Source organism: Polypterus senegalus, chromosome 9 (assembly GCF_016835505.1).
Source record: "Polypterus senegalus isolate Bchr_013 chromosome 9, ASM1683550v1, whole genome shotgun sequence".
In the NCBI taxonomy this organism is placed as follows: Eukaryota; Metazoa; Chordata; class Cladistia; order Polypteriformes; family Polypteridae; genus Polypterus; species Polypterus senegalus.
The window spans coordinates 30194714-30207515 of NC_053162.1; the positions used below are offsets into that span (position 1 = coordinate 30194714).

The following is a 12802-nucleotide window of genomic DNA, read 5'->3' on the forward strand; positions in this document are numbered from 1 at the left end:
TAAAGACATGATTTTTGATAAAATCCAAGGCACTTTCACATTTTTCTATACCGAATGAATGCTTATTGGAACCCCGAAAATGAAATCATTCTTTATTTTTGCAGTGCACATGACACACATCTATAGCAAAGATTTCAATTCCTGGTCCAATCAAAAGTTGTGTGGAGTTTTTTATGGTCTCCTTGTATGCATAGGTTATTATTCTGGGCTTTCCTTCAATATCCTAAAGTCTGTCAAACACAAGAGCTTAGTGAACATCTTGAGGGTTTCAAAGATGTAAGCACTACCATCCTGAGCGGGAGGAAGAGCTGTTGCTAACAAACAACCAAACAAAAAAAATGTTAAGAGAAAGGTTACATGTCATCTTTAAGTGACACATAAAATGAATGGATTAACATGGTTTGTTGAAGAAGATGATAATAAACACAATGTAAAGAGAAAGCACTCATTAGAAAAGAACATGAGAAAGCACATTTTCTGTAGTATGAATTTACATGCTTGTCTGATGAAGGTGAGTCCTTATCCACTGTGTGTTTTGTGCTCAGAATTCTTTGCCCATGGCAGCCTAAAACCTGTTAAACTGAAATGATATTTAAAAACAAGGCATCCCACACATGCTTAGAAAAACAACTGAATTCTTTCTAAACAAAGGAAGCACAAATGATATTGTTAACAGCCAAGTGCAAGAAAGCTTTAGACTCATTCCAAGAGCCTTTTTTGTTCAGGTACAGTTGCAATGAGTAAAGTAATTTCGGAGTCTGTTTCACTGTGAATTTGGTGAAATCACAGAAATTTTCCAAATATTAGAAGAACTCAGAGAAATGCATTCAAGTTAATGGGAAAGGACTGATTTGAGTAGATTATAATGATGAAGTGGTCTTTAAAGCATCCCTGGGGGCTAGGGTAAAGTCTTCCAACTATGCTGGGCCGACTAGTGTGATATAAGCTGTGAGGCAGCAATATGAACCACTGCGCCACTGTGCCATTAACAATAAAAGAGGCAGAGGGAACGAATACCAAAAACAAAATACAACAAATGGAGACAAACAATATACAACAAACGGCTATAAACTAGCAATAAGTAAATAAAATATAGATCATTGTTTTCAGAGGTCCAGTCCTGGTGCAAACATTGGCCATGCCACATGTCTGTGGTGTGGGACTGACTTACTCTATTGTTTGAAATCGTGGCTTATGCACATTGGCCACGTATTTTTTGTTTCGCAGGTATCTTTGCAGATGCTTCTCACTTACTTCTTCCATGATGACAAAAGAGATACCTTGTAAATTGTAATCTTTTGCTTTTATTATTTCACAGCATATCCTGTGTTTTCTGATAAAGGAAGGGGAAGCAGCAGGGCTCTTTTTTCAATGGAAAATGTAATGCTAATGCTTGTTGATGTTTCACAGATCGTTTGCAAGAACAGACCATCCATCCATCTATCCATTATCCAACCTGCTATATCGTAACTACAGGGTCAAGGGGGCTGCTGGAGCCAATCCCAGCCAACACAGGGCATAAGGCAGGAAACAAACCCTGGGCAGGGTGCCAGCCCACAGCAGGGCGCACACACACACACACACACCAAGCACACACTAGGGACAATTTAGGATCGCCAACGCACCTAACCTGCGTGTCTTTGGACTGTGGGAGGAAACCCATGCAGACACGGGGAGAACATGCAAACTCCACTGCTTTAGAGTAACACAAGTGTTTATCTCTGTGTGCTCAAGGCACCTCTTGGCAGACAGGAATTAGTTACTGGACAAACTAACCCAAAGTATAGTTTATACCACACCTTTAATCCAGGTGATCCCTGAGCTCCAGGAAGTCCGGGTAAACCAACATTTCCCCGAGGCCCAAGATTCCCATGAGTTCCTAGCTCACCATCATCTCCTTGCTCACCCTGTAAATATAAAAAAATAAGTTTACTAATGTGTTAAAGAGATAGCTCAGAGGCAACATACCAATGCAAACCACAATACAAGTGTAATGGTACATTATAAGATGACCAAAATCTGGTAGTATATCCACTGTGCACAGGCATTAGTGAACTTCAGGATCTAATTGATAAAACTCTGGGCTCATGATGCTCCACTCTTTACAGGTTAATTTGAATTTTCTTAGCATGACTTTACTTTTCTACCTATATCTGTAAAGAGAGCTTAGAATATGTGGGGTTTTACTAACTACTCCTTTATCAACTTCCCCATTGTATTCTCCATCTTGTTTTTTTTCTCCAAGAAAAGTACCCGCTTCCATCCCGATTAATATGAAAAGCATCTCACAAACATCTCACTTTGATTTCTCTTTGGTTCAAAGAACTTCCCATCTCATTTCCTTCTGTCATGGACACTATATTCTGCAATGTTAGATATTATTCCTGAAACCTCAACTTATAGCACAGGGGTCCTCAATCCCAGTCCTGGAGAGCCGCAGTGGCTGCAGGTTTTTGTTCTGACCTGGTTGCTTAATTAGAAAGCAATTCTTGCCAATAAAGCACTAACAAGCTATGAAATTAAATTAACTCTGCTATGTCAGGTCATTCTCATATCCTAGATTTTCTTTCCCTTTCTATCATGCAAATGATTTGAAGGCTAAAATGGACGAGTAATTCTCAGTCCTTCACTTTTTTCTCTTCATTTTTCTTCCAAGTATTTAATTAAACCCAATAGTGCAGATAAATACAAACAGGTGTAAATGTAAATGAGCTAAATGGAGAAATGCTGCTCTCTCTTGTCATTTGCATGTTATTGATAATAAGGAGCAATTAAAATAGCTGTTTAAGACAAAATTAAGCAATAAGGGCTCAAAATCACTAAAGTGAAGCACAAGTGTTACTTTAGCAATAAGTGCTTTTTATTAAGCAACTGGGTTGGAGCAAAAACCTGCAGCCACTGCGGCTCTCCAGGACCGTGATTGAGGACCCCTGTTCTAGCACATCAATTCAGAATTCTGCTTCTAAACTTACTATCTGAAAGTCCTCTCCACTGTTTCCTCTTTGGCAATCATATCCTGTTGATATATCTGGCACTGTTTTCCACATTTTCTGGAACTGCCCACCTGTCTTTTCCTTTTTACCTCCTTCTCTAGTATTACCTCAAACCATCATTTTTGTAGACAGCTCTATGCGCTCAAGAAACTACTGTTTGACTCTCATTGGAAGACCCCTTATCATATTACAGTCTTCTTTCTATAATTTAATTATTCTTGAATTATCTAAATCACAAAGTAATGGTGCCTCCCGCAATTCAGTTGAAAATTGAACTAATTCTGCTTAAGTTTAGATCTTGGCTTGCTGCAGCCCCTGATAATTTTTCTGCTATTAATGCTTACTTTTGATTTTGCTCTCTTTTGTCTGTCAATGGGATTATTCCATAATATTTATCTCTTGGTTTAGTTTGGGTTATGGTGGGTTACATTAGGTTTTTCATCTTTACTGTTGTTTCTTTTTATTATTCCCATCATTTCACTTCCAATTCAATAAAAAAATGACTACAAAAACATGATAATTAATTTTTTAAAGAAAAAAGAACTATAATTTTTTTCATTATGGGTGGGTTACAGAAATGTATAGAAAAACTACATTTAAAGTTTTACGACTGCTCTTTCAACTGCTAATTCTCTTTATGATTTAATTAAAAAAGGAAAATCTAATATGGCTACTTCGGGAATCATATTTTCAGTATTATTTTGCAAGTTGTTTTTGAGAAGTACAGTATATGTAATGATATACTAATAGTCTTCCTAAGAAAAGGAATAATTAGGTCCCTAACATTACAACTGATGAAAAATGTAAACCACGCTAGTGGTGTGTCTGTCTATCAGCCTGTTACAGAAGCACAATACACAATACAGAAGCAATACCAATTTTAAACCAACAGGCAGAAAAATGCAAAACTTCTGTAGACAGATTGGAGTAAGCAGCATAATCTGGTGATATCAAGCATTGGATTGAGGGCTGACTGCTAATACTGTACACAACTTCTTTAGAGGAAGATGTAGAAAACAATTAAACCAATCCCCATGAGCTCACTGAACACAGTAGACACGTATTGTACACAAGTTGAGTATACTGGCAGAGAGAAGGAGAAAGTGCTACCTAAGTACAGGGAATGCAGACTGAAATGCTACATTTGCATACCCTGTCTGGATTATCTTAACCTGGTGGACACTTGAAATTAAATATTGTTGGTGTTTTGTACATGTTTCTGTTTACACTAGCTATCACTTGAACTGTATTACTTCTTTTACAAATTATAAACCATAACATGATATCTTACATGTATGCCGGGGATTCCATCTTTCCCTTGAATTCCATCAACACCAGGGATTCCTTCCTGACCCTGACGCCCCACCACTCCTCTGGGCCCAGGAGGACCAACAGAACCCTACAGAAGGATATCATAAATAGAAACAAACACTGCAGAGCAGGAACAGTAGGAACAAAGACATCTTAAGAAATATTGGACATTATACTATGCTTGAAATATTGTTCTGACCATACCATTAAATAATAAAAAATAATAATTAACAAAATGATTAAATACTTAATTCTTTAAGTTTATTCAAAAATTCACCATATACTGTATGTAAATAAACCTCTTTTACATCTAATGTGTTGTAAAATAGGAACTATATAATAGGATTACTTTTCAAATGAACCACATTCATTGATAATGGCCATGTTTATTCATTTTAATGAAATAAAAATAACTGTAGTCCAATAACTGGTTTGGTCAATTCTTATTTCACATTTGCCCCAAGGTGGACATCAATCTAAAGCAGTGCTTCTCAATTATTTTCTGTCATGCCCCCCCTAGGAAGAAGAAAACATCTCGCACCCCCCGCGCGACTATAAATTGTATCATTTGTCTATAAAATTGTTATAAGCACAAGTACAAGTATAAAAAGCATGTTCCCCGAGGTCAAACGCGCCCCCCTTGACGGAGCCAGGGGGGGCGCGCCCCACTATTTGAGAAGCACTGATCTAAAGCAAGTTCAGATTTGAACCCATTGCTCCTGAACTGAACTTTCTTTAGATTGATGTCCACTTTGGGGCAAAAGTGAAATAACAATTGACCAAACCAGTTATTGGACCACATAAAGCTTTTAGAGCCCTGAGAAGATACTCTTATTAAAAGGTTACAACATACTAATTCCAGACATAAAGCCGTCCACCTTGTTAATCTTTGCACTGCCTGTTATGTTTAACTATAGATATTTTGCAAAAAGCAGGATGCTAGGAAGCAAAACTGCAGTTTATTGTTAAGAGTATCATAGTAATATATAAGCATATTCATATTAATAATTATATAATGAGTCTAAAATTGTAATTCTATACTAGCTTTGCTACCTTTGCAATGCATGAAATGCACCTTTTATTAAGGTGAATGATTATTAAGTTGACTGTGGTAAATTATTTCTTTAAATGATTTCCAATATATCGCAATGTTGCACTCATTTGTTATTTATGTCTCATAAAGTAGTTTAAGCTGAAGAGCTGTAGCTGAAAATATAGCCACAAAAACTATAAACCTTTATACAGGGAGTGCAGAATTATTAGGCAAGTTGTATTTTTGAGGATTAATTTTAATATGGAACAAACACAGTGCTATCAGTCAATCCAAAATGTTAATAAACCTGAAACCTGAATGTTTCACAACGGAAATGTGAGTGTGAACATCACAGGGGAATACATATGTGCGCACAATTATTAGGCAACTATTAGTGTGCAGATTTATTATGCAACTATGAAATTTTCCCATCTCACTTGTTTATTTTCATCTGTTATAGTGAGAATAATAAACAAACACCTCAAAATTTACAAATAAACATCTCTGACATTTCAAAAAAAATCAATCAATCAATCAATGACCAATATAGCCACCCTTCTTTCCAATAAGTCATAAGCCTTTCCATTCATGTAGTCTGTCAGTTTCTTGATCTGTTGACGATCAGCTTTTTGTGGAGCAGTGACTACAGCCTCCCAGACACTCTTCAGAGAGGTGTATTGTTTTTCTCCCCCGTAAATCTAGCGTTTAAGAAGTGCCCACAAGTTCTCGATAGGGTTTAGGTCAGATGAGGAAGGGGGGCCATGTCATTATTCCTTCATCTTTAAGGCCTTTACTGGCTGGCCACGCAGTGGAGAACTTCGATGCAAGTGATGGAGCATTGGCCTGCATAAAAATCATGGTCTTTTTCCTGTATCACTGTTTGAAGAAAGTGTCTTCGAAAAACTGGCAGTAGGTTTGGGAGTTGATTTTGAGTTCATCTTCAATGCAAAAGGTCCAACTAGCTCATCTTTAAAAATACCAGCTCATACCAGTACCCCACCTCCACGTTGGAGTGGAGCTCTGTGCCCATTACTGATCCACAGGTCCATCCATCTGGTCCATCAAGAGTCACTCTCATCTCATCGGTCCATAAAACCTTTGAAAAAAATCTGTCTTCAGATATTTCTTGGCCCAGTTTTGACGTTTCAACTTATGTTTCTTGTTCAGTGGTGGTTGGGTTTCAGCCCTCCTTACCTTGGCCATGTCTTTGAGCACTGAACACCTTGTACTTCTGGGCACTCCAGGTAGGTTGCAGCTCTGGAATATGAAAGTACTGGAGGATAATGGGTTCCTGGTAGCTTCACGTTTGATTCTTCTCAAATCTTTGGCAGCTAATTTGCGTCTTTTGTTCTCAACACGTTTCTTGCGACCCTGTTGACTATTTGCAACAAAATGTTTGATGGTTCTGTGATCACACACCAATATCTTAGCAATTCCAAAAGTGCTGCATCCCTCTGAAAGACTTTTTACAATTTTTGACTTTTCAGAGTCAGTTAAATCTCTTTTTTGGCCCATTTTGCCTGAGGAAAACTAGCTGCCTAATAATTCTGCACACCTTGATATAGGGTGTTGATCTCCTTAGGCCACACCCTCCCTCATTACACAAATACACATCACCTGACGTGCTTAAATCCAATAAGCATTCAAGTTAATACAGCTTGGAGTTGGAATATACGCATTAAAAATGATGATATGGTCAAAATACTCACTTGCCTAATAATTGTGCACACAGTGTATATGGCCTAATTACTAACATGACAGCAATATGCAGCTTTCAGTACCATAATTTGTGGAACATATAATTAGAAATCTACTTTGTAATATTTACACAACACTCAACAAAAAGAACCGATTGCTTCTAAATGAACCATTGAAAATATTAGGTTGAACTAGGCATTTGAGGATGTGTCCAAAAGGAGTCAGAAGTAAGCTGGGAGCATTGCTAGTGTTCAGCAAGGTGCCTTGCAAAGCATCACAGACCTGGAAAACTGACTTTTTTCTTATAATATGGCTGGGATCAACATTTTTTAATCAGCCTTGAGAATGACTTCACACATTCTGTAAACAGATTTTATATTTTACAATTAAAAAAAAGTTTCTAGTAAACTAGGGGGTTCTGCCCCCTGCTCGCTTCGCTTGCCCACCCCCGGGTTTGCTTTACCGGATATACAATTTAAAGAGATTGTTATTTTCATGGGAATTGTTACATATGCATTATTTCACTTTTACTTTAAAACCTTTGTAAAAACAATATTTGGAATTAACTTTTCTTCAAGATCACATTGAATTTTGATTCCGTATTTGGACTTACATCGCGACAACCTAACGTATAACTGCCTGTGAGTGAATATCATTTCTTTCTCTCTAATAAATAAAATGACTTTCTTGAATGTTTGTCTATGCTCTTTCTTCTTCGCTTTGTTGTTGGCGTCATCAAGAACGTATAAAATTATTGTCCTGATAAAATTTATAAGAGCTGAGAGCGCAGGAAATGTGTCTGACAAAAGCATTCACATGACTTAGGTTAGATGACCGTGGTCTTGTTTGAAAATAGCTGTAAGTAGGGTGTTACTTGAAAGAATCTGATGTTAAAAGTCTTTGTCTCATGGGACTTCCTTCTGAAACAACATTTTTGGAATCTTGTAATTCTCGCTGGCAGCACGAATTAGATCCGCTGTTCCATTATTTTACTGAGTAATAATTTCTGTTTGTTTGCACTAATGTGATTTTCCTTTCCTTTTTTTAGACTTTGGAATTTTCTTACTTCCATTATCTCTAACCTGCTGTGCATGTGTACCATGCCAACATTTTTGAATTCTTTACAACATTCTACTTTGTCATCTACTCTTTGTCCGTTATTTCCAGCCCTGGGTATGATTAAATTTCTATCTTGCGGGACGTATAATGCTGCTCGCGTTTTGAAGGGTGGGAGGGTGCTCTGAATGCACGCTAAGGAGACGCGATCGGATCAGCTACTGTCTTGCTGCTGCTGCTGGCGAGCTGCGTGTTCTGCTTGTCACGTTGTGCGTCGATCATGTAAAAGCTTGTACAGCAGCTGTCCTATTGTCTCACTGCCTTGCCTTGTGTTATGTCAAAATGTCTTCCAAGAAGGTCACGTCTTGTCTCCCTCATCTCTCTCCCAAGATTTTTTTTATAATAGAGAGATATGAATGTTGTTACTATCAGTAGAACCCATGTCTCTGTGATCTTAAACTTGTTCATGTAGAAAGACGAGAAACAAAATGATGGCCTGATGCCCTCACCAATTATTTTAGGAATTTCAAGTATTAATGTAAAATGCATGTAATACTGATAGAAAGTTAAAGTAACACAACTGATTTATAATGTCAAATTAATTAATAAATGTAGTAAATTAAAAATAAGGGATTCTGTTAATGAGCTTTTATTTTACAAAATATACCGACTATAAGTTTCCTTTTAGGTGTGGAGTGCCATGATAAAGACCTATTTCTATTAAACTATATATATATATAAATATATATATATTATATATATATATATATATATATATATATATATATATATATATATATATATATATGTACATAGGATGAGCAATTGGTTCTAGACACATTTTGATTGAATATGGTAAGTCAAGGATTTCTTTAACAACTGCTATTTCAAACAGTTTCACATTTACAACCTCATAACTGTCATTCCATATTTAGTTATGGAAGGCTTATATTTTATAGTTAGGGATTGCACACAAATAATATTTTTGTTCCAGGGTCAAGCAATATGATGTTACAAAAAATTATGTTCTATTTTCCATTTTGAAGGAAAACAGAATTTAATATAAACATAGTGTACTTACTGGAGGTCCAGGGCTGCCAACTTTACCCTGAATTCCTGTTTTTCCCTTTTGTCCCTAAAAGAGAAAAAGATTTATCAGAAGCAAACAGACATAGTTAGCTGTTCTCCAAACAAAACCAAAATAGAATGCGTATAACATTTCTGTTACTTTATTTAAGAAAAAAAAAAAAAGATTTCATTTACAGAATACGTGAATTCAAATCAATAAACTGTATATACTCTATTGCTTTCAATGAAAGTATTTGTTATGAGGAACTAATGATGTTGGCAGTAGTTTTTAGAAGCCAGGGATTTGGTGGAGGGTGATACACAAGATCACCCTAACTCTACCCTAACCCTGTTTGCAACACTAATTGTAAAAAATTATACAATTAAATAGTCACACTTTCCCTTTTCATTTGTTGTGGTTGTATTATATAGTCAGTGACTTGCATGTGTGGAAAACATACTGCTGTTCAAGGCCTGAATTGGCAATTAGTTTGGGCATTGCAAATAGGAGACCAATATTTACCTGCCCTTGCAGGGATAGCAAAAAGTAAAATTTATTGTGTCCATGGACACAAAATGATAATGGGAAGAACAATGGGGAATACAGGACCACAGGTAATACATTTACTACCAAGATAATGGGGGGAAGCAGTAGACAGGGCCTTTGTTGTTATGGCCACTGCAGTGCTGCCTAGTCCTATTATTAAAAATAGGCCTAAAGTCTGGCTGAAACACTTGGGCTGCCAGAGAAATTAATGGGAACAATACTCCAAGAGGGTGTTTTTTTTTAAGCGTAGGCCTGGTCTAGAGGCATTTGTATAAAACTGTAAGTGATAATGGAAATGATACCAAGATCCAACTTAAAAACCCCACTGTCAGTGGGCTCAATATCCTTGCTGTTGGGAGAAGAGCATTTGGTGAGAGAGAGAGAGAGAGAGAGAGAGGCTGAAAGGAGTGTCGGTGAGTGTTTAACTCTCGGGAAGTGAACTAGCTACCCCATTGGCTAAAGAGGGATCCTATCTTGTATTCTATTGGGCCAGAGAAGCTGTGGTGTTTGTAATTTTGTATTAGTCTCATTCCTTGTGTTCCACCTATTCCTAGGTGTGTTTCATATTCAATAAACCAGACTTGTGCATGTATCTGAATTTCCTTCTGTTTTGCCCACCCTGTGTGTGTTTCATATTGAATAAGCCTCTCTTCATTTACTCAGGCTCCAATTGTGCTTGATTGGTGTCTGCTCTGCTGTACCTCAAAACATCACAACAAATGCATAAAAAATTGGTATTCAAAAAGTCTCCCTTTGCTCATTCAATACACTGTATGCACCTTCAAAACACTACTTACTTACTGAATGCTGTAATTTATACTGTGTGTACTATAATGGTTCTTAAATTAATTTACTAACTTTTTAAAAGGCTGCTTGACCTGCATTAAACGTTCAGTGTACATTGCATATGTTTATTTTAATAGTGTTTACAATTGCTTTACAAAGACTACTGTGAACAATCACTGTACAAAACTCACACCCTAAGAAGTATTTAAACCTGGTTTGTGATGCCTCTATACTACACTTGTTATAGTAATTGATACAAAAATGTACTTTTACAGTAAAATTACAATATTTGTTTGATATCACAGTCATGGTATATATTTTACTTTGGTGCTCATTAAAAAGCATGCATTTTAAAATGAGTAAGTTTAAGATTGAACTTTGCTTTAACTAAAAATGAAGAAATTTACAAATATGTAAGCATCTGGGTGATTCACTCTGAGACTAGTGGCATCTCTGCATTAAGGACCAGTTAGGCACAGCCAGCTATTGTGCAAAATATGTAATATGCTTCTTTCAGTAATTTAACATATTACTAAAATGTCTATAACAATCCTCAACTTATACATTTTCCCAAAATTTCCATCATACAGTACATATTCGATGTCATTTCTTATCTAGAAAAATATTGCTGCAAACCTCTTCTGGCAGTGTTCCAGGTTTACACTTATTTGTGTGTGTGTGTGTGTGTGCGCGTGTGTGTGTAACCAGAAGCTTCTAAATTAGTCATGGGGCTTGAAGGGTACACCTCCCTTATTTTCAGCATTAAAATGAGAACCTCTTTTTTGCTTTAAATCATACATTTATACTCCTGATTTTAGCTTTTTTCGCTCAAGGCTATGCAATGTAAGCAGTAAGGATGTATGAAAAGTCCAGCATCATATATTATACTGCTCAAAAAAATTAAATGAACACTTTTTAATGAGAGTATAGCATCAAATAAATGAAACTTCTGGGCTATTGATCTGGTCAGTTAGGTAGCAGAGTGGGTTGTTAATCAGTTTCAGCTGCCTTGGTGTTAATGAAACTAACAACAGATGCACTAGAGGAGCAACAATGAGATGACCCCCAAAACAAGAATGGTTTAATGGTGGAGACATCTGTTTTTTCACAAGTTTTGCATTTGGCTACAGTCAGTGTCACTACTGGTAGCATGAGGCCATACCTGGACCCTATAGAGGTTGCACAGGTAGTTCATACTTCTCCAGGATGGCACATCAATACGTATCATTGCCAGAAAGTTTGCTGTGTCTCCCAGCACAGTCTCAAGGACATGAAGGAGATTCCAGGAGACAGGCAGTTACCCTAGGAGAGCTGCACAGGGCCATAGAAGGTCCATAACCCATCAGTAGGACTGGTATCTGCTCCTTTGGGCAAGGAGGAAGAGGATGAGCACTGCCAGAGCCCTACAAAATGAGCTTCTTGCTCTCTGACCAAACAGTTATAAACAGACTTCATGAGGGTGGCCTGAGGGCCCGACGTCCTCTAGTGGGCCCTGTGCTCACTGCCCGGCACCATGCAGCTTGATTGGCATTTGCCATAGAATACCAGAATTGGCAGGTCCACCACTGGCACCCTGGGCTTTTCACAGGTGAGAGCAGGTTCACCCTGAACATATGTGACAGATGTGAAAGGGTCTGGAGAAGCCGTGGAGAACATTATACTGCCTGTAATATTGTTCAGCATGAGTGGTTTGGTGGTGGATCAGTGATAGTCTGGGGAGGCATATCCATGGAGGGGCTAGACAACGACACCATGACTGCCATTAGGTATCAGGATGAAACCCTTGGCCCCAGTGTCAGACCCTATGCTGGTGCAGTGGGTCCTGGGTTCCTCCTGGTGCATGACAATGCCTGACCTCATGTGCCGAGAGCATACAGGCAGTTTCTGGAGGATGAGGGAATTGATACCATTGACTGGCCTCCACGCTCACTTGACCTAAATCCAACAGAACACCTCTGGGTGTGACATTATGTTTCGGTCCATCCGATGCCACCAGGTTGCACTTCAGACTGTATAGGAGCTCAGTGATGCCCTGGTCCAGATCTGGGAGGAGATCAAATGACGTTGTCAGGCATGCATACAAGCACGTGGGGAACTTTCAAACTACTGAGTACGATTTTGAGTTGCTGCAATGAAATTTCGGCAAAATGGACAAGCCTGCCTCATCATTTTTTCACTTTGATTTTCGGGGTGTCTGTGAATTTAGCCCTCTGTAGGTTGATAATTTTCATTTCCATCAAACTATGGGGCATCCTTTCATTCCTAACACATTACGCAGTCCATATCAGTATAGATATCCAGCAGGACTTT

General features: G+C 37.8%; 1 protein-coding gene across 3 annotated transcripts in view; it reads right to left on the reverse strand.

Moving 5' to 3' along the window:
* The window catches only part of LOC120535177 (collagen alpha-1(XXVII) chain B-like), a 391818-nt gene that overhangs the window by 26531 nt on the left and 352485 nt on the right, over positions 1-12802 (reverse strand). For all 3 annotated transcript variants that reach the window (XM_039762832.1, XM_039762833.1, XM_039762834.1), the window contains exons 46-48: positions 9173-9226; positions 4285-4392; positions 1800-1907 (exon numbers count right to left, since the gene is read on the reverse strand). In XM_039762832.1, coding sequence (XP_039618766.1) covers positions 1800-1907; positions 4285-4392; positions 9173-9226 — 270 coding nt within the window. The remainder of the gene's footprint in view (positions 1-1799; positions 1908-4284; positions 4393-9172; positions 9227-12802) is intronic.